At 43.9% G+C, this 23,043-nt stretch overlaps 1 protein-coding gene across 2 annotated transcripts in view; it reads left to right on the forward strand.

Moving 5' to 3' along the window:
- AP3D1 (adaptor related protein complex 3 subunit delta 1) overlaps positions 1-23,043 on the forward strand; it is a 317,903-nt gene that overhangs the window by 65,050 nt on the left and 229,810 nt on the right. For both annotated transcript variants that reach the window (XM_082247309.1, XM_082247310.1), the window contains exons 8-14: positions 2,974-3,047; positions 9,121-9,170; positions 11,633-11,682; positions 11,920-11,968; positions 12,054-12,199; positions 21,715-21,863; positions 21,961-22,191. In XM_082247309.1, coding sequence (XP_082103435.1) covers positions 2,974-3,047; positions 9,121-9,170; positions 11,633-11,682; positions 11,920-11,968; positions 12,054-12,199; positions 21,715-21,863; positions 21,961-22,191 — 749 coding nt within the window. The remainder of the gene's footprint in view (positions 1-2,973; positions 3,048-9,120; positions 9,171-11,632; positions 11,683-11,919; positions 11,969-12,053; positions 12,200-21,714; positions 21,864-21,960; positions 22,192-23,043) is intronic.

Consider the following 23,043-nt stretch of genomic DNA (forward strand, 5'->3'; position numbering starts at 1 on the left):
GTTGAAAGTAGTGGAAATTGCAGTGTGTGTGGCCAGCAAGAGTTTGCATTGCATGTATGTTGCAAAGTGCAGTATATTTGAATGTAATCTCTTTCTTTGGTTACCGAGAAAACAGTTTTTCCTTGGTGCATGTTCAACACTAGACCTTGCCAAGGTATTTCATACTTTATACGAATCCTGTGAAAACAGCTTTGGTAACAAGATAAATGTAAGTGGATAGAAAAGATCATTAATGTGCTATAAACATGTAAAGTATTCTGTTCTAATAAATATTCTGTTTTGGTTAATAAATGCAATGATTGTTTAACATGTCTTATTTTAACATTTTTCTTACATTTGTGGTGCAAATCAAATTGTCCAGCATAAGTTGGGGCAAATTATAACCCTTTTGAACTTACACTAGAATTGTACAAATAGGAGATTAGGCCGAGGAGATTTCAAATCCCCGCACCAGTGAAGCTGTGTCACGGTGCCTGACAGTGGGGTATTGCGGGGCACTGGTACAGCGGGACCTGGGGGGATGGGGAGGGGGTACAGTGTAAGTTCACCTCACAGATTTTCTGTAAAGGTGAACTTGCACTTTAAAGTGGAATTTTATGCTGGGAAATAAAAATAGTTGGACAGGCAAGATTTTTTTTTAATACAGGTAAGACATGCTTTGTCTCTTCAGCATTAAAGTTACTTGCCTGCCTGCCCTTTGTCCGTACAGTGAACTGCATGCGCAGTTCCCTGTACAAATTTGGCAATACCGACTCTGACTGAACTCACTACTACACCCTTTAGGTACTGACATCTGGGGAGTGCTTGGTGGGTGCATTACTAACATGTTTGGGGGGCACCCTTTTGACACATAGACTTGCCTTTTAAGTTAAGCTAACATAATGGTGCCTTTGTGCATTTGTTTTATCCGAGAAAACATGCCTTCAGTGGGCACAGCGTATACTCCCATTATTTTGGCTATTATGGTTTAGTTTCCCTTTCCATTTTATTTCTAGTGCAATTACATAAACATTTCAGTGGCACTGTAGTCCAAATGATTTGCTAAAAAGTCTTCCATACTTAAAGTTATCTTTAAGTGTATGCCAGTCCTAGCAATTAAGTTATCCTTATTTGCTTCCTTTTTTTTGGCCTGTTAACCGCTTGCTGACCGCCCTCCGTATATATACTGCGCGAATCGATGTATGGGTACGTCGGTTCGCGGTAGCAGTGCTGGGGGTGAGTGTGCGCGCGCCGCCAGTGCGTTCCCGCCCCCACTAGGCAGCGGGGATTGCTGTCGGGCACCCATGATCGCTCCCCGCTGAGAGAGAACACCGGTCAGCTGTTGTAAACACAGCAGACTGTTGCTCTCTCTGGAATGATCACAGAGTGCCTTTTATCCTTCTATATAGGAACACAGGTCTCTGTGGTCATTTCACAAGTCCCTCCCCCAACAGTTAGTAAACACTCCCCTAGGCTCACACTTAACCCTTTGATCACCACTGTGTTAACCCCTTCCCCGCCAGTGTCATTATTACAGTAACCGTGCATACTTTTAGCACTGATTACTGTAGTAATGTCACTGGTCCCCCCCAAAAGTGTAAAAAATGTCAGTTAGTGGTCCGATTTGTCCACCTCATTGTCGCAGTCCCACTATAAATCGCAGATCACCGCCATTACTAGTAAAAAAATAAAAAGTCAAAATATTTCCCCTAGTTTGTTGACGCGATAACTTTTGTGCAAACCAAACAAAATACGCTTATTGCATTTTTTTTTTTAACAAAATTATGTATCAGAATTCAAATTGGCCTAAAAGGCTGAAAAATGTTTGTTTGATTTTTAATTTTTTTTTTTTGGGAAATGCTATATAGCAGAATGTGAAAAATTATACATTTTCTTCTGGATTGTCGCTTTTTTGCTTTATAGCGCAAAAAAACAAAAATCGCACAGGTGATCAAATACCACCAAAAGAAAGCTCTATTTGTGGGGAAAAAAAGGACACCTATTTTATTTGGGTACAACGTCTCACGACCGCGCAATTGTCCGTTAAAATAACGCAGTGCCGAATCACAAAAAATGGCCTGGTCATTAAGGGGGCAAATCCTTCCGGTCAAGAAGAGGTTGAATATGGCATTAAAATGCGTTTGTTATATTAGTTTGATAAAGGCGGAAATACCTCTTTGTTCCTCCCCAAAATCTAGTCGGTAACTTCCTGTGGGCTCTGCAGCAATATCTTAGGCTTACCCAGTTCACCTCTGTGTCCTACCCCAAGAGAGAGGTATTCTAAAGGCCTAACAGTCTTTTTGTCTTGATAGACACATTACAGTGCATGATTGTTTTCACCCTAGGACAGCGAAGTCTGTGATTTCTTAAGGATTGGCACAAGGTTTAGGAGTGTGTCTATGGGAATGTTTGACCATTCTTCCAGAAGCGCATTTGTGAGGTCATGCACTGATGTGGACGAGACTGGCCTGGCTTGCAGTCTTACTCTAATTCATCCCAAAGGTGGTCTATCGGGTTGAGGTCAGGACTCTACAGGCCAGTCAAATCCTACACCCCAAACTTGCTCATTCATGTCTTTATGGACTTTGCTTTGTGCAGTGCTGCGCAGTCATGTTGGAACAGGAAGGGCCAACGCCAAACTCTTCCCACAAAGTTGGGAGCATAAATTGTTCCAAAAATTTCTTGGTATGCTGAAGCATTAAGAGTTCCCTTCACTGGAACTTAGGGATCAAGAATTGTCAAAACATTCCCATAGACACACTCCTAAACCTTGTGGACAGCCTTCCCAGAAGAGTTGAATCTGTTATAGCTGCAAAGGGTGGGGCAACTCAATATTGAACCCTACGGCCTGGGATGCCTTTAAAGTTCATGTGCGTGTATAGGCAGGCGTTCCAATACTTTTGGTAATATAGGATATATAGAAATGGTGCTCTTGTGCTTAGATATATTTTAAATCTTGTATTTTCTTCCACTCTTTTTTTTTTCTTCTTTTAGTTTGGTGCCCTTACTCCCTTGGAACCACGACTGGGAAAGAAGCTTATTGAACCTCTGACCAATTTAATACACAGGTAGTTTAGTCCAACCTTTTGCTTACTTTTTTTTAGCTTTTATTGAAGTAAAGTGCTAAATATTATTTCTCTGTCGCTCATTGACAGACGCAGATTCCATATCTTGATATTTGTAGGGTATTACTGCCCCCTACAGGAGTAGGACACTAGGCAGAAAAAAAGTTCTGGCTACACCTATGGGCATTCCCAGGAGGTATACCCTCTCTCTCCCTGCTATAGGATGTCAGTTTTTTTCTGCCTAGTCAGAAGTAAGGACCTAAGTTCCTTGCTGGGATCTCTGGTCCTGGCAAGTTTTTTTACATAAATCCTTTTTTAGCTAGCTTTTTTCCTCCAAATTGTTCCTGTGAGATCTACAAGCAATTATGCCGGATCTGGGCAACGGGCTGGATGCTGAGATCCAGTGGTCACCCCAGCCAGCCTACGAGTGCGTGCAGGTCCTAGCTCCGCACTGGGTCGGCCGCGACATAGTCCCACTGGACGGGGACTTGCCCGCGGGTTGAACGTCCCGCCGAGTCGCATACGACCGGTCGGTGACCGAGTCGCAGCGTCCCTTTTGGCCGACACCCCCCCCCCCCCTACTGAGCGGCGAGGGGTTTTGTCTGGAGTGGCGCCCGTTCTGCTCCGGTATGGTGAGTAAATGTTTCCCCCCTTTTCCTCATGGCTGACTCTGGGGTGGACGTGGGCCCCTCCCTGGGACGGTCGGACCCCCCCAATTACCTGGGTTCCCCTCTGTTCCCCTGTGCACCCCCCACCTGTGTCGGGGGGGGTGTGGGGTGGCTGGCTGTTCGTGCAGGCCGCTAAGGGGGTGGGGGGTCCCGACGGTGCCGATGGCTGTTGTGTGGGGGGGGGGGGGCTTCCTCCCTGGCTCCCCAGGGCCTACCTGCCGATCGATCTTCTGTTAGTGTTGGTGGGGGCCCCCCTGCCCGCCGCAGCACGCGGGGCCACCATTTTCTTGTAGCCTCCTCGTGTAGTTGATGGCAGCCATCTTGGTACACCCAGCTCGTTTTTTCTTCAGAGCTGGGCTGCAGTGGGAGTTCCTGGAGGCGTGTGAGGGGGTGGAGCCCCTCCCTAGACCCGGGCACATCGCTCCACAGGCCTTTCTTTCCATGCGGACAGCGCTGCTGAGCGGTCCTCTACACGCCTGGTGCATTGGGGGGTGAGCCTTTTGGGGGTCTCTATTCTCTCTCTGTGGGCGTCTCTAGGCAGGCTGCCTGGCCACTGGGGGGCGCTGTAGCGCTGGGAGACATTTTCCCCAAAAAAAAAAAATTTTTTTGTCATAATTTGCTGATGGGTTCCCCTGGTGTACCATGGACCCTGCTGCACTTGTGATCACGGATGACCCCAGAAAATGGTTGCCTGCGTCTGCCGCGACTATCTCCAGATGGATCAGGCAGACGGTGGTGCAGGATTATTCTATTAAGGGTCGGGTTCCTCCGTTCCCTGTTAAGGCGCACTCTACTCGGGCTCTTAGTGCTTCCTGGGCTTTCCACCATCAGGCGTCGGTGCTTCAGGTTTGCAAGGCGGCTACCTGGTCGTCTGTTCATACCTTTACTAAATTTTATAAGGTTTATGTGCTGGCATCGGCGGATGCCTCCTTTTGGCCGCAAGGTTTTGCTGGCTGCTGTTTGAGGGGACTTTTTGGTTTACCTCGGGGGTTCTGTTTTTTTCAGGTGGGTCTCATCTTCTTGTTTTGATGAGTCCTCTGTTCTTCTGGTTGGCTCTGTTTTGGCCTTCTGGATTGGGTTTTTTATGTTACCCCAACCCTCATTTATGGCACTGCTTTGGGACGTCCCTACGGATATCAAGATATGGAATCTGCGTCTGTCAGTGAGCGACAGAGAGAACTGGATTTTTGACTTACCGTAAAATTCTTTTCTCTTAAGCTCATTGACAGACGCAGTACCCGCCCCTCTATTTTGAGTTGGGTTTATATGATTACTCTGACACTGCTTTGTTACATAACTGACATCCTATAGCAGGGAGAGAGAGTTTTGAATTCGCTGTTGGGAAGTAAAGCAGTTGTGATGCATACAAACACCCTGAATTGGATACAGTTAGGTCCATATATATTTGGACACAGGCACAATTTTTTTTTTTTTTTTCAAGTATTTACCAAAACATATTCAAGCTATAGTTTTATAATGGATATGGCTGATAGTGCATACTCTCAGGTTTAATTTTAGGGTATGTACAGTGCCTTGCAGAAGTATTCACCCCCTTGACTTTTTACCTATTTTGTTGCATTACAGCTTTAAGTTCAATGTTTTGTTAAAATGAATTTTATGTGATGGATTAGAACACAATAGTCTTAAGTTGGTGAAGTGAAATGAGAAAAATATATACATAAACCTTTTTTTAGAAATAGAAAACAGAAAATTGGCATGTTCATAAGTATTCACCCCCTTTGTTATGAAGCCCATAAAAAGCTCTGGTACAACCAATTACCTTCAGAAGTCACATAATTGGTGAAATGATGTCCACCTGTGTGCAATCTAAGTGTCACATGGTCTGTCATTACATATACACACCTTTTTTTGAAAGGCCCCAGAGGCTGCAACACCTAAGCAAGAGGCACCACTAACCAAACACTGCCATGAAGACTAAGGGACAATGTTGTTGAGAAGTACAAGTCAGAGTTCGGTTCTAAAAAAAAAAAAAAAAAAAAAATCCAAAACTTTGATGATCCCCAGGAGCACCATCAAATATATCATAACCAAATGCAAAGAACATGGCCCAACAGCAAACCTGCTAAGAGACGGCCGCCCACCAAAACTCACAGACCGGGCAAGGAGGGCATTAATCGGAGACACAGCACAAAGACCTAAGGTAACCCTGGAGGAACTGCAGAGTTCCACAGCAGAGACTGGAGTATCTGTACATAGGGGGACAATAAGCCGTACGCTCCATAGACTTGGGCTTTATGGCCGAGTGGCCAGAAGCAAGCCATTACTGTCAGCAAAAAAAAAAAAAAATGACATGTTCTGAGTTTGTGAAAAGGCATGTGGGAGACTCCCAAAATGTATGGAGGAAGGAGCTCTGGTCTGATGAGACTAAAATTGAACTTTTCGGCCATCTAAGGGAGTAGGTCAAATATAGCTAGTAAACCCCACTCACCCAGCGCTATATTAAAACAGACAATAGATGAAATGCAAATATAATTCCCTTACGGGAAAATAAAGCAGGTGCTATAGTTGTCAGAGAAAACGCTATGTCTGTCACAAACCCAACACATTACCCAAAGAACACCATCCCCACAGTGAAACATGGTGGTGGCAGCAGCATGCTGTGGGGATGTTTTTCAGCAGCCGGGACTGGAAAACTGGTCCGAGTTGATGGAAAGATGGATGGTGCTAAATACAGGGATATTCTTTCGCAAAACCTGTATCACTCTGTGCGTGATTTGAGTGTAGGATGGAGGTTCACCTTCCAGCACTGCTAAAGCAACACTTGAGTGGTTTAATGGGAAACATGTAAATGTGTTGGAATGGCCTAGTGAAAGCCCAGACCTCAATCCAATAGAAAATCTGTGGTCACACTAAAGGCCCGTACACACGATAAGAAAATCAGAAGGGAAATTTCGACCGATCTGCCGATTTTCGGATTGTTAGTATGGTGCTTTCGACAGCTGACTCCAACTTTTCGGCCGAAAAAATCCTATAAAATTTTTATCGTCCGTCAACACACCGTCCGATTTTTGTCTCATAGTATAGTTTTCGACAGAAAAAAATCTTAAGCAAGACTAGGCATGCTCGGAGACGAAAGAACACATACAAAACAATCCAGCACATGACATCACTTCTGAAGTAGAATTCTGTAGTACGGGAAAATTCGTATGAAAATAACCTCTTCACTTAGCACATCAGACTAGCATGCCACAAAAAACGGACGACAGATCGTTCGATAATCTGATCGTGTGTACGGGGCTTTAGATTGCTGTTCACAAGCACAAACCATCCAACTTGAAGGAGCTGGAGCAGTTTTGCAAGGAGGAATGGGCAAAAATCTCTGTGGCAAGCTCATAGAGACTTATCCAAAGCGACTTGGAGCCGTGATTGCCGCAAAAGGTGGCTCTACAAAGTATTGATTTTAAGGGGGTGAATAGTTATGCACATTGACTTTTTCTGTTATTTTGTCCTATTTGATGTTTGCTTAACAATAAAAAAATCTTCAAAGTTGTGGGCATGTTCTTCTCTGTAAATTAAATTATGCAAATCCTTAAACGATCCATGTTAATTCCTGGTTGTGAGGCAAGAAAACACTAAAAATGCCAAGAGGGGTGAATACTTTTTGCAAGGCACTGTACATCCAAATCAGAAGAAGGGTTTAGGAATTACAGCTCTTAAGCATAGCCACCCCCTTTTTGAAAGGGACCAAAAGTAATTGGACAAATTAATCAAAACCTTTTTCATGGCCAGGTGTGGGCTACTCCTTCAGCTTTTCTTCATCAATTAAGCAGGTAAAAGGTCTGGAGTTGATTCTAATGCCCCGTACACACATGCAGATTATCTGAAGACTTTTGTCTTCTATGTAGTGCAAGGGCCTGCCGGATTGCATACAAATTGAAAGTGTTTAGGTTTGACCTCATATTATATGGTTTTGGTAAGTCTGCAGACAAAAGTCTTCAGATAATCTGCACGTGTGTACAGGGCATAAGTGTGGTATTTGCATTTGGAATCTATTGCTGTGAACCTACATCATGCGTTTAAAGTAGCTATCCATGCAACCGAAACAGGCCATGGTAAGGCATCAAAAACGAAACAAATACATCAGAAAGATAGCAGCAACATTAGGAGAGGCCAAATCCACCGTTTCGGTGGAAAGAATGATGCACTGGTGAGCTCAGCAACATAAAAAGCCCTGGACTTCCAACAGTGGTGGATAATTGCAGGATCCTCTCTATGGTAAAGAAAAACCCATTCACAACATCCAGACAAGCGAATTACACTCTTCAGGAGATGTGCGTATCATTGTCAAAGTCTGCAATCAAGAGAAGACTTCAGGAGAGCATTTACAGAGGATTCACCACGAGGTGCAAACAATTCATAAGCTTGAAGAATAGAAAATGCAGATTAAACTTTCCCTAAAAACATCTAAAAATGCCAGACCAGTTGTGGAAAAGCATTCTTTGAATGCATGAAACTAGGATTAACTAAGACCAGAATGACCGGAAGAAAAAAATGAGGATAAGACTTGGAACAGCTCATGATCCAAAGCACACAACGTCATCTGTAAAACATGGTGGGGGCAGTGTGATGGCATGGACATACATAAATTCCAGTGGTACTGGGTCATTGCTGTTTAATAATGTGACAGAAGACGCCGGATGAATTCTGCAATGTTTAGAGATGCTGTCAGCCAAATGCAGCAAAGTTGATTGGATGGCTTTTCACAGTACAGATGGACAATAATCCAAAACACACTACAAAAGCAACCCAGAAGATTTTGAAGGAAGAGAAGTGGAATATTCTGCAATGGCCAAGTCAATCACCTGAACCCAACCTAATTGAGCATGCATTCCACTTGCTGAAGGCAGAAAGACCCACAAAGAACTGTAGACAGCTGCAGTTAGAGCCTGGCAAAGCATCAGAAAGAAGGAAACCCAGTCTTTGGTAATGTCCATGGGTTCCAGACTTCAGGCAGTCATTGCCAGTAAAGGATTCTCAACAAAATTTTAAAAATTTTTTACATTTTATTTATGATTTTTATTTATCCAATTACATTTGAGCCCCTGAAAATGGGAGGATTGTGTATAAAAATGGTTCCTAAAATTTGTACTTGATATTTATGTTCAACCCCTTGAATTAAAGCTGAAAGTCTGCGCTTCAAATTCATTTGGATTGTTTTGTTTTAATTTTATTCTAGTGGCAAACAGAGCCAAAAGTATAAAAAATGTGCCTGTGTCTAAATATATATGGACATAACTGTAAATATATCAAAGTAGGTCTAGGATGATAAAAAGCTGATGTTTGTGCTAATGTGCATACTACACATACTCATTGCTTTCCTTAATAAATCATTTTTCCATATACACCTAAAGTATATAATATTACATTTTTTTTTCTTTCCGAAACAGCACATCTGCAATGTCCTTGCTCTATGAATGTGTAAATACTGTAATAGCAGGTAAGTGAATTGAACATGAAATTGACACCACTGAATAAAATAAATAAGACCTCATGCACACTGGACGTTTTGCAAATTCTCCTAAAAGCCTTTCCTCCCGGCAGCAGTGTTTTGGCAAAAAAATAAGATTGACGCTTGTGTTTATTTAGGCGCATTTTACAGGTGTCTAGCGTTTGAGTGTTCATTTCATTGGCCAGAATGATCATTTATTTTGGCCATTGAAATTAACGCTCAAGTGCCAAATGCGCCTAGTAAATACATGTTTACAAGTGTCAAGCGTTTTTTGTGCCAAAACGCTGCTGCTCCTGGATGCACTCGCAGTATTATTTTTTTTTCTTCCTTTTAAAGCTCCTGCTACTAAACACTGCTAAAAGCCTATGTGTGCATGGACACACAGGCTAACATGCTGGGGAGTATAGAGGCAGGATAAAGAAAACGCCTGACGCCCCTAGAAGCAGCTGCAAAATGGCCAGTGTTAATGCGGCCTAAACGTTATGATTTAGGTTTTTACATAAAACTATTTTTATCTAGGAAGTAGGGCACAACAGGTTCTGTTATAGTGACTTGTCCCAGATTTTATTGTACCTTCTGTGTATACTCTTAAAACAAAAATCATCTTAAATTCTAAAATGTATTTATATATCTTTTCTCATTCAGCAAGATCGATTTTAGTACTCCCATGTAAAGCTAATTTACAGCTGCATTTTTAGATTGTCATTTCTACGTTAAATTCCAGACACAACTTATTAGACTAGTGGGGAACTCTGCTTTCTAGGAAAATGCTGTTCCTCATTCAGGCATCCTCTCAGCAGTAGGTCTTGCAGGAAGCTTACACCCAGGGTCATAAAATATTTTTGTTCCTTGGAGTGCTCCCATTCCTTTCAAAGACTTTCTCTGGTGTTACACATTTCAACTTGTAATAGGACATCCAAATTTTGTATTGAAAACAAATCTTGCTTTTCCTATATAGGGCAAAAAGTATCAGTTTGCTTTATTCTTTTTTTCTTTATAATATTTTTACATTTTAAGCAGTTAATTGTTAACGCTAGTGTCTTAGATTGTTACAGCATTGATAAGATAAAGTGTTTGTTGAAAACCGTCTAAATTTTTTACTTGTAGAACAGGGGAATCCCTAAGACAGGAGGAGAACCGGGTATAATTTTAATCTGGATTTAAGCACAATGATAGGAATCACTTTGGCGATGGTAATTTGAACTGTGGGTTTTGGAATGGGAGAGTGAGGGCAGGAAGGGAAAGATCATCAAGTGGTAGAACAGAATTAAAGGTTGTAAAGTCAGGCTTTTTTTTTATCTCAATGCATTCTACACATTAAGATAAAAAGCCTCCTGTGTGCAGAAGCTCCCCTCAGTCCCTCTAATACTTACCTGAGCCCATCTCTATCCAGCGATGTCCATGAGTGCCTCAGCCGCCTGGGGCTCTCTCTCCTGATTTGGCTGAGACACAACAGCTGCGCCATTGGCTCCTGTTGCTGTCAATCAAACTCAGCCAAATAGGCAAGAGAATGGGTCGGGCTGAATGGCTGCTCAGTGTCTGAATGAATACATGGAGCTGCAGCTCGGCTCAGGTGCCGCCATAGCAAGCTGCTTGCTGTGGGGGCACTCCACAGGAGGAAGGGGCCAGGAGCACCGAAGGGGGACCCAAGAAGAGGAGGATCTGGGCTGCTCTGTGCAAAACCACTGCACAGAGGAGGTAAGTGTAACATGTTTGTTATTTAAAAAAAAAAAAAAACTTTACAGTCACTTTGGGGAAAGCATATACTCGCCTTTGCCTTGCTATGCTTCAGCCAAAGTCCTAGAACAAGCATTTAAAATGAATGTTAGAAAAGTGTCATTAACTTTTTTCTATACTTGTTCCTGGTCAGCCGATTGGACAGTATTGAAGTCCATGCATCAGAATGACGGGGAACAAACCTTCCTAAATCGAGAGTGTAGTAATAAAAGATTCTATTAATCTTTCATGGCAGCAATTCTTTAAAGTTTACTTTTGCTTTGCCTAAGCAGGGTAAAGAAAAGGGGCATTTTAATGGCAGCTTTTCCTTCTGTGTGACAGCATTGGTGCTTTGCTTAAGCACCTGGTGCTGCCACAGTGGACAGGAATGATGTCATCAGCTCTGTAGGCTCCAATACACAACTTGAAGCTTACACAGGGTTTCCTGTTTTTGCTTCCAGCAGCTGAATGAAGTGGAAAAGGAGTGAAAGGAAGGTGGGTTATGTGCTTGTTGGTGTGGCATTTAAGTGAACCTGCAGATTTGCTTTGCCTTGGGCGAAGCACAGGTTTATTTATTGCTTTTTTTATGTAGGTGCAGTAGCTTAAACATTTGTATGGTATTCCAAGTCACTATTTTTGGCATTTTAAAAATGCTTTTTAATTCATCCTTTACTGTAACATTGTGTTCAGGTAATTCTCCCCTGACATGCTGTTTTTGTTCTGCTTACCCATAGTTTTAATATCATTATCTTCTGGGATGCCCAATCACAGTGCCAGTATTCAGGTAAATCTACTTAATTGTCCTTATCCCCATTCTGCTAATCCTTAAAGCCTTTTTTTAGATGGCATTTAGATTTTTAAAAGCTATAGATCTGACAGGCTTGCTTGACTACAACTTTATTTTTTTCTTTTTATGCCCCTGCAAGTGAAATTTAGATTTTGCAATTTGTAAAATTAAATCCCAATATTGTTCCTGTTAGTTTTAACATAATGGTATTCTAACCATTCTATTCTTTTGTAGCTCTGTGTTCAGAAGTTAAGGATTCTTATTGAAGACTCTGACCAAAATTGTAAGTGAAGTTAAAGCATGATAAATTAAATGTATCCTTATCTTTAGACTGCAGTTCAAGCTTATAGTCTTGTGTTTGTTGACAGTAAAGTATTTGGGGTTACTGGCTATGTCCAAAATCTTGAAGACCCATCCCAAATCTGTGCAGTCTCACAAGGACCTTATCCTGCAGTGTCTTGATGACAAAGATGAGTCCATAAGGCTGCGAGCCCTGGATTTGCTCTATGGAATGGTAAGGAAAACTTGTTATTAAAAGGCCATTAAATGTGAAACCCAGGATAGTGTTTATGAAAAATCTAACCTGGCGGTCCCCAAGAGATTCCCTTAATTTGTAGGATTTCCTCTAACTTTCTGTTTGGCTATGGGACACAAAGTGAAGGGAAATCTCTCCAATGGGACAAAGATGGCAAAAATAAACCTTGCATGGGTTATTACCCTCCCTTACTCTATCCAAAATGAAAAAAAAAAGTTTTGCCTATAGTTCTACTTTTAAGTAGAAATGTACCTTTTTTTTTTAAAGCTGTAATTCATTGTTTCTGCATCTTTTAAACAGCACTGGCTGGGAGCCAGAGGAGGGATCTCAGAAGTGGATATGTCACATCCACACTCGGCACAGCAGTGGAATTGCAAACTTCAGTTCCCACGTATGCATTTGAAAAGCTTCTGTAAATGTGGTGGAAAACACTGCATGTCACCCTCAACATACCATCCCCACTGTGAAACATGGTGGTGGGAGCATCATGTTGTGGGGATGCTTTTCTTCAGCAGGGACAGGGGGAGATGGATACAGCCAAATACAGGGCAATCCTAGATGAAAACCTGTTAGGGTTTGCAAAAGACTGGTGACTGGGACGGAGGTTCACCTTCCAGCAGGACAATGACCCTAAACCTACAGCCAGAGCTACAATGGAAAGGTTTAGACTATATCAAAGCATATCCATGTGTTAGAATGGTCCAGACCCAAATCCACTTGTGAATCTGTAGCAGGAATTGCTCTCTATTTAATCTGACAGAGCTTGAGCTATTTTGCAAAGAAGAATGGGCTGAAATGTCACTGTCTAGATGTGCAAAGCTGGTAGAGACATACCCAAAAAGACTTGTAGCTGTAATTGCAGAGAAAGGCGTTTCTACAAAGTATTGACTCAGGGTGCTGATGGCAATTGCACGCCACACTTTTCACATATCTATTTGTAAAAAAAAAAATGAAAACTATATATCCTTTTCCTTTCTCTTCACAATTATGTGCCACTTTGTGTTGGTTTATCACATAAAATACATTTACGTTTTCAGTTGTTACATGACAAAAGATGGAACATTTTAAGGGCTATGAATACTTTTTTCAAAGCACCGTATGAATCTCAACTGTGCGTTTTAGCTATGTGCCAGTTTGGCTTTAATGCATTGTCTTTTCAAATGCATAGTTTAATAGCATAGGACCATTTTGGTGTTACACTGACTGAGTTTGAGTTGCCACTAAAATTTTATTGCACCGATGCAAAAACCGATTTCTTTGCAGTTTTAAAGCTATTAATACAATGTTGTTTAAAAGGAAAGTGTGTGAAAAAAAAAATCAGTCAATCATACTCCCCTTCTTGGATGCAGCATCGGACTGATTCTGCACCTGCTTAGGTGACTATGATAGTTTTTATTCCCTTACCGCCCCCAAGACCAAGAACTGAGAGATCAAAGACTGCTAATCGTGCAATACTCTGTCCTTAGTTAGCAGAGAGTAGGTGACTGTTAGGCATCAGCTCTCTGCTCTCTTACTTCAGCTCTCACCAGAGCCCTGGGTTGGGGAGAGGGTGGGAGGGGTTGGATCAGGCTCTAAGCAGTTCGTGGAGAAGCTGAGCCAGCTGCTGCTCAGGCAAATGGGGGGGATCCCGACCTTAATGTCGGGATCCCTCCAGAGTCTGGACCGGCCAAGTGACATCAGCGAACTTTAACTCACTGTCTGCTGAATACGGGGCACAGGAGTGCAGAACAGAATGCACTCCTTTGACCCACATGAGAGGCAGAACCAAAAAAGCTTTGGTCCTACTTCTTCTTTAAAAATTAGGGGTTGATTTACTAAAGGCAAATATAATGTGCACTTGGAAGTGAAGTTGCGTAGATCTGAGGGGAAGCTTTGCTGATTTGTCATCCTATCATGTGCAAGCAAAAATGCTGTTTTCTCTTTCATTCATCGACGGACACTGCTCCAGAATCTTCTTGACCATTGGGTTATGCTGCCCCCTACAGGAGTAGGACACTAGGCAGGATAAAGCTTTACCACGCCTTTAGGGCAGTTCAGGGGGTATACTCCCACTTCCTGCTATAGGCATTCATGCATTTTTTTCTGCCTAGTCAGGAGTAAGGACCTAGTTTCTTGCTGGGATCTCTGGTCCTAGCATTTTTTCTTTTTTAAATGGATTTTTTTCCTCTCTTATTACATTATGTTCCTGTGAGAGCTACAGTCAACTGCTTAACTGGGCGACAGATTGGATATTCTATGTTCTCCCTAGTCCGGCCAGTGAGCACATGCAGACCTCTAGGCAGACCGTGCTAGGTCGGCCATGACATAGCCCCACTGGACGGGGGCTGGCTTGCGAGTTGAACATCTCACAAAGACGCATACGCAAAGACGGTCCAGGCCTGAGTCTTGTGGGTGCTGATGCAGCGGTTAACCTCTAGTGTGGACTTCCTTTTTCTCTCTGATCGCCGCATGGTGTACAGCATCTGGCACTCTGCTCTGTGCTGACTGGGGGTGGTGAATTCCTGTGGGTGCCTTCTCAGAGACACGAGGCCCTTCTGGATCCCAGTCCACCCTGTCTGCTATGGCGGCGGCTCTGGAGTCCTTCGTGTCCAAGGTTGATATGGTCTTTCAAAAAGAGTCCACCACCCTCACCTGCCTCCTCTGTCACCTCAGTTTGAGTCTGATCTGGCCGCCGCGAACTCGAGTCACTCTGCTGGGTCTGTGTCCATGCACCCTGAGTGCTCTGATAGTGAGGATGATTCCTCTTCTACTGCAGCCGTGCACCAAAAAGTGCTGGTCAATGCACTGATTGTATCAGTGCGGGAAACTTTAAAAATGGAGGATGGGTCTGCGTCGCAGCCGCCGGACACCTTTTGATCCCTGACAATCCTCAAAAGCGGTTAAAGTTTTTCCCTTTTCTGGCCTATTTTGACAAAATTGTCGCGAGTCAGTGGGGTTGCCCTAAACTCAATGTGGCGGTGCCTAAGTGTTTCGCTAGAAGGTACCCCTTTGTGGAGTCCCTGCTAAAGTGGACGGTCCCATCTGTGGTGGATTCTCAGGTTTCCAGGCTGAATAAATCCATTATAATTCCAGCGGCCCGGCTTTTAAGGGCCCTTTTGATAGGAAAGCGGAGACCTTAGTCTGGCAGATGTTTACTATGGCTGGTTCGTTCCTTGGGCCAGGGTTCACTATTGCCTTGGTGTCCCAGACTTTGACCAAGTGGGTTAAGCATTTGCACCAGGATCTGGAGGTGAAACAGCTTCCCCCTGCCTTTGTGGAGCTGGTGGACCAGTTGGTCCAGGGGTTACGGTTTATCTGTGATACCTATCTGGATGTGGCTCCCTTAGTTTCTAGGCTCTCCGTGACAGCAGTGGTCATCATCTGGCTGAAATGCTAGTCTGTGGACAAAGCTTCCAAGAAGACCTTAGCAAATCTCCCTTTTGTGGGGGATGGCCTGTTTTGAGCCTTCCCTGGATGAAATCATTAAGGGAGTCACAGGAGGGAAGAGTACTCTCCTCCCAAAGGCTTCCAGGGGCAAGGAGTCTGGTCGCAGACATGGTCCTTTTTTTCTCGGCTCATATGTGGGTTTTTCGTCCCTCAGGGTCTCAAGACAAAGGATCCAAATCCATTGTCTGTCTTAGGAGGTTCCAAGAGTTCCTGGCCTGGTAAGCCGAGAGCAGGTCCTTCCAGATCTGCAGTAAAGCCCTCTTCTCCCTGAAGGGCGCCCTCACCCGCATCTGGCGTGGGGGGGGACGTCTTTTTTTTTTTTCTGGACCTGTGGACACCTCCTGATTCAAGACAGGTGGGTCCACAAGCTGATTTGGGCCGGCTGCAAGATCGAATTGCGGTCTTATCCTCCAGAGAGGTTTTTTCCTTCCAGACTGCGTTTGTCCCCAGACCGCCTGCGTGGTTTCTTTGGGGTGGTACAAGATTTGCTACTACAAGAGGTGATTGTACCGATTCCAAACTCGTAATGTTTTCAGGGTTTTTATTCAAACTTGTTTACAGTTCCCAGGAAGGAAGGCAAAGTTAGTCCAATCCTGGACCTCAAAGCCCTGAACCGCTTTGTGCGGGTACAGAAGTTCCAGAGGGAGTCCATTCATACGGTAGTGGCATCCCTTCATAAAGGGGATCTTCTAGCCTTTGCAAGGGGTATAAAGGTTCCCCGTGCTATGGACCACATGTATAGATAAATAGATGTGTAGATAAATGATAGGCTGCTGCCCTCATTAAGAACTGCCTCCAAATAGTGGTGTTCCAATTGAGAAAGGTGTGTGCTAATAATAAGTAAGAGGTGGCGCTGCCTGTGATCAAAGAAAAAGGTTAGTATACTGAGGGTTACTGCTGGCTATGAATGAGCTGTGGGACTTGCCCAATGTGCAGAATTTTTTTTATAAATATATAAATGTATGATCAGGAGGTGTGTAATATAAACTCATAAATATCTATGCCAACAGAAATATCAACATCAATATAATGTGCATCAAAATACAGTAAGTTCTAATGGTGGGTGAGTGTGCATCAAAAAAATGCTAGTCGCAAAACAGAGCTGGAGTGCTCCCATGTTTGCTATATATGTAAAAATCTTGATAAAGAAAGTGGTGCTATGGTGCTCTAACCATGAACCATGTGCAAATAATTACAATCAGTACAACAAATGTGCAATAAAAGAAAAACAAATGACCGTTGCCTTGTGCCCAGTCTATAAAAACGTCCACACGGGGTCCTTATAACCAAGGTGCAAACCACAAATGGCTGTTTCCTTGTGCCCAGACTATGAGTGGTCCACAGTGGGACCCTGAGGCCATGTGATGGGGCCAGTACTGTCTGGTGGAAGTCCGTGAGTGTTACGTGCCCTAAGGTGGGACACCTGCTTGATGGTGAATCCGACCGGCCTAGTGGTGGGGTACTTAAGATGACCCTGCTTCCCAGAGCGCAACCCCCAAAGTGCGTTGGTCAGTGCCTTCACTCGTGCCCCTAGCCCCAAAGGCTACTAGCATTTATTTGGTGTACACTTATCACCCACCATTAGAACTTACTGTATTTTTATGCACTTTATATTGATGTTGATATTTCTGTTGCATAGATATTTAGGAGTTTATTACACACCTCCTGATCATACATATATGTATATTATATATTTATGTAATTTTTCTGCGCAGTGGGCAAGTCCCACAGCACATTCATAGCCAGCAGTAACCCTCAGTATACTAACCTTTTTCTTTGATCACAGGCGGGGCCACCTTTCACTTTGTTATTAGCACACACAATCTTCTAGCATTTATCTCCATATCAAGGACACTTGCCTCCATATCCCGATATATGTCGAGCTTCAGCACTTCCTCTGCTTTGCCGTGGGCGAGGAAAATTTTTAATTTGTGGCGTTACCCTTTGGTCTCAGCTCCTCGGGTATTCACGAAAGTGTTGGCCCCGGTGTTAGCATTGTTGCAACAGCGGGGGATTGCAGTACTGGGGTACCTGGATGATCTTCTGCGAGCAGAGTCTCTGACTGCTCTAAAGGACAACCTGGACATCACTGTGCGGACTCTGAAGGAGTTCGGTTGGAAATTGAATTTTCCAGAAGTCTGCTCTGGTTCCATGTTGGACTATCTGGGTCTGACTTTGGACTCGGCCTCAGCCAGGGTGTTTCTTCCACTGGACAAGCTCCAGAAGCTGCAGGTTGCCATTGGACTTCTGTTGTTCAGCAGTCGGTCGTCTCTCATGACTTGCATGAGGGTGCTGGACCTGATGGTGTCTACCTTTTGAGTTCCGTTTTCACAGTTCCACAGAAGACCTCTGCAGTGAGTGTTTCTTGCCAAGTGGAACAAGAATCCACGGTCTCTTGACGATCTGATTCTGCTGAGCTGGGGTACCAGATGGTCCCAGATCTGGTGGCTTTGCTCTCCTGCTCTTCAAAAGGGAAAATCCTTCCTTCCCCTCTACTGGACGATAGTCACCACGGATGCCAGCCTGTCCGGGTGGGGAGGTGTCTTGGGCACAGAAAGTGCTCAGGGGGTTTGGACTCCCGACTTCCGATTAATGTACTGGAACTTGGAGCGATCAGACTTTGTCTGGCCCATTGGACGATTCAAGGTTGTCCGGTATGGATTCAATTAGACAATGCCACGGCCGTGGCATATGTCAATCACCAAGGGGGCACAAAAAGTGTCCCAGCGGCTCGTAAAGTAGCCAGCATTCGAAGATGGGCGGAACATATCGTTCCAGCTGTCTCTCTGCTGTACATTTTCAGGGGTGGAAAATTGGCAGGCGGATTACCTTAGTCGACAGACATTGGACCAGGGAGAATGGTCACTTCACCTGGAGGGGTTTAATCAGTTGTGTCTCCGGTGAGGAACTCCAGAGGAGGAGGAGGTTGTTGGCCTCTCGCTTTAACAGGGAGGTGCAGAGATTCATTGCAAGGTTTCCGGATCCTCTAGCAGACGCCACAAACACACTGGTGGCTCCTTGGGGCCAGTATCGTCTCGTATACGTCTTTCCCCCTCCCCTCTGAAACATCTTCCAAAACTTCTGCGGAGGATCGAGGCAGAAGGAATTCCGGTCATCCTAGTGGCCCCAGACAGACCTCGTGGTCTTGGTATGATGATCTAATTTGGCTTGTTGCTGATGTCCCTTGGCATCTCCCTCTCAGAGAAGACCTATTGGCCCAAGGGCCGATCTTTCATCCTGCTTCACAGTCGCTGGCTTTAACGGCTGTTGAAAGCCAGGTGCTAAAGGATAGGGGGTTGTCTGACTCGGTGATTCCCACGCTGTTAAAAGTTAGAAAATCTACCTCTAGGAAGATTTACTATTGTGTCTGGAAGGCGTACATTGCGTGGTGTGAGTCTCTGGGGGTTTCTCCCCTTTCCTTTTCGGTGGCTCCAATTCTGGCATTCCTCCAAAGAGGTGTGGAACAGCGCCTGGCCTTGGGTACCATCAAGAGGCAGGTTTCAGCCCTGACGATTTTTCTTTTAACGTCCTTTGGCTATGCATTCCTTGGTTTGCACCTTTGTTCAGGGGGTTTGCCACTTGGCTCCACCTGTGCGGTCTCCGTGTCAGTTTTTCAGAAATAGCCCTTAGAAAATATTCGCAAGATTCCTCTGCTTACATTGTCAAAGAAGGTAGCCTTCATTGTGGCTATTACTTCTGCACGCAGAGTGTCGGAGCTGGCTACTTTGTCTTGTCATTCACCTTATTTGGTGGTTCACATAGATAAAGTGGTGCTTCACCCTTGTCAGTCATTCCTTCCTAAGGTTGTCTCTGGTTTCCTTCTGCAACTGTGTCATTTAGGAAATCGGACTCCCTTTTGTCATTACGGATGGACCTCGTAAGGGGCTGGCCGCATCTGCTGCAACCATTTCCAGATTTATCAGACAGACGGTAGTGCAGGCTTATTCAATCAAGGGTCAGGTTCCTCTTTTCTCTGTTAATGCACATTCTTAGTGCTTCCTGGGCCTTCCGCCATCAGACGTCAGTGGTGCAGATTTGCAAGGCGGCCACCTGGTCGTCCGTGCACACCTTCATAAAATTTTTATAAAATTTTAAAAATAGATGTGCTGCATCTGCAGATGCTGCTTTTGGTTGCAAAGTTTTGCAGGCCGCTGTATGAGAGGAATAGTTGTCTTTGAGGGTGTATGTTTTTTTTTTTCAGGTGAGCTCCACTAGTTCTTGGTTGAGCTCCATGTTACCTGGTTAGCTATGTTTAGCCTTTTGGGAATTTTTTTCTGCAGTTTCCCACTGCTTTGGGACTTCCCAATGGTCAAGAAGATTCTGGAGCTGTGTCTGTCAATAAACGAAAGAGAAAATTGGATTTTTGTCTTACCGTAAAATCCTTTTCTCTGATGTTTGACGGACACAGTACCCACCCCTCTATTTAGTGGGGTTATTTTTCTTCTGACACTGCTTGCAAGTAAACTGAATGTCTAGAGCAGGAAGTGGGAGTATACCCCCTGGGACTGCCCATAGGCATGTTAAAGCTTTTTTCTGCCCAGTGTCCTACTCCTGTTGGGGGCAGCATAACACAATGGTCAAGAAGATTCTGGAGCTGTGTCCAATGAACATCAGAAAAAAATATTTTACGGTAAGACAAAAATCCAATTTTTTTTTTTCCTTGCATGTCCCCCTCCGATCTAGAGCAACTGCAATTGCAGTGCACTTAACAGTACACAGACTTAACAGTACACAGACTATTTGCCTTTATTAAATCAAACCCATAGTGTGGGAATTTATCCAAACTGGAGCAGACAGAAGCAGATTGGTTGCCATGCATATCTCCTCCAGATTCTATCTTAAAGAGGTTGTAAACCTCCAGAAAAAAAAAAAATAAATAAAAACCTGACAGACAAAAGCATAATGAGCTAGTACCCTTTCGGGTTTGCGTCCTTCGACCGTCTGATGCACGCGGGAGCCGCTGTTCATGGCACAGAGCTCTGAAGGAACGGCAGGGGCGGCCGTTCCTTCAGAGTACATGCACCAGTGATGTCACTGGTTGCATGCAAAGTAAATATCCTAAACGGTGCATGTTTACGAGATATTTACAGTACCTATAGGTACAAGTTTCAGTGGAAGCTTTACTTTCCTCTTTTAAGCTTTGAAAATTGAAGCTAGAAGCTGGTTGGCATGCACAGCCACTCCATATTCTGTCTGCTCCAGTTTTGATAAATTCTTAATGGCTAAAGCTCAGCTTGTATAAAAATGCAGAAGAATAAAAGCTGAAATTTAGTCTGCATTTATTTTGCCTTCTCTGGTTCTTCCTTTGTCCCAATCATCAGGATACCTATCAAATTTTTAAATATAGACTTTCCATTTTCATTATACTGTATATCCTATTTTAAGCCCCATGACATAATCATTCGGTCTCTATGTAATTTATGCAGATCGTGGTTGGTGGGATGGGCCAAAAGAGTGCCTTACATGGTACAACATGCTTCCTTAGTACTCCTCCTAAATGCCCTCAGATCTGATAACAGTTGACTGGCAGTTGGGAGAATTATTCAAACCATAAAATGCCTTGATGGGTGGATGCCAGCCTGGTGGAGTGGGCATTACTGGGCAAGCTGTGTTTTACATGAAGACTGCTCTAGGTAATGTTCACAAGCGATTACTAGCCTCCATAATGGACAGTATTGAAAGCCAATGAATGAAAAAGCCTGGCCAGGAACCTCAAGTCTGAGGAGGAAAGCACTAGAAGATAATAGTGGATGTCTTTCAGCCAGGAAATACGTTTGGCTCTGTCTGACTTTCTGCAGCTTCCAGTGCACACAAAGAAAATCTCAGTGTGCAGTGAAACCATAATAAACAATTTCAGTACAGGAGAGGATCCTGTGCAATGTCCAAGAATAAAGGGTAAGGCTAAAGTTGAGCTTTAAATAAATGTGCTACGTACACTAGACAGATGATACTTTATAGAACAATATTATGACAGTTGGCAAGAAGGGCAAAACAGCAGTGGGTTGACAGGTGAACATATTGTGTTCTGATATTTTGTGTGTTTAAGTTTTTTTGGTGTTTTTGTAAAGGTGTCGAAAAAGAATCTGATGGAGATTGTAAAGAAGTTGATGATCCATGTTGACAAAGCTGAAGGAACTGCCTACAGAGATGAATTACTGACAAAAATTATTGATATATGCAGCCAATCCAATTACCAGTATATTACCAATTTCGAGTGGTAAGTAATGTTTGTAGGAAAACACGTTTGACGCTTTTTTTTTCTTTTTATTGGCAAAATGGAAGCATGTGCGTCATCAGTCTTCTCTCTTTTATAGGTATATTAGCATTCTGGTAGAGCTCACACGTCTGGAGGGAACACGTCATGGCCACCTTATAGCTGCTCAGATGCTTGATGTTGCCATAAGAGTGAAGGCTATTAGGACATTTGCTGTATCTCAGATGGCCACATTGCTTGATAATGCCCACCTTCTAGCCAGCAACACTCAACGTAATGGAATATGCGAAGTTCTTTATGCAGCTGCTTGGATTTGTGGAGAGTTCTCAGAGTAAGATATATTTTTCTGGAATTAGTTGTGGGTTTTATTAGATGCTATTTAATCACTACAATATAGGGCATTTTCACCCCCTTCCTGCCCAGGCCAATTTTCAGCTTTCAGCGCTGTCACACTTTGAATGACAATTGCGCGGTCATGCAATGCTGTATCCAAATTAAATTTTTATCATTTTGTTTTACACAAATAGAGCTTTCTTTTGGTGGTATTTAATCACCACTGGGTTTTATATTTTTTTTTTATGAAAAAAAAAAAAAATTTTGAAAAAAAAAAGTTTTTCTTAGATTCTGTCAGTATACTTTGTAAATAAGTAATTTTACTCCTGCGCTGATGAGGCTGCGCTGATGAGGCTGCGCTGATGAGGCTGCGCTGATGAGGCTGCGCTGATGAGGCTGCGCTGATGAGGCTGCGCTGATGAGGCTGCGCTGATGAGGCTGCACTGATATGCCACACTGATATGCCACACTGATATGCCACACTGATAGGCGGCACTGATAGGCGGCACTGGTGGGCACTGACGGACGGCACTGATGGGCACTAACGGGTGGCACTGGTGGGCACTGACGGGCAGCACAGATGAGCAGGCACTGATTGATTTCACTGGTGGGCACTGATTGTGCACTATTGTAGTTTACTGTAATCATTGCACTGATGATCAGTGCCCTGATTACCTTTTCTGGACTTCCCTCTGAGGAGGAGCCGCTGATCATCTCTCCTCGCCACACACTCTGTGACAGTGTCAGCCGATCACATGGGTAAAGAGCCACGTCATTGGCTCTTTACCAAGATCGGGGTCGCGCCGTGTCCTAGGAACACGGCGCGGCTAAGATCGCCGCGCTGCGCTCC

The sequence above is a fragment of the Pelophylax lessonae genome, assembly GCF_965119305.1.
Source record: "Pelophylax lessonae genome assembly, chromosome: 1".
Classification (NCBI taxonomy): domain Eukaryota; kingdom Metazoa; phylum Chordata; class Amphibia; order Anura; family Ranidae; genus Pelophylax; species Pelophylax lessonae.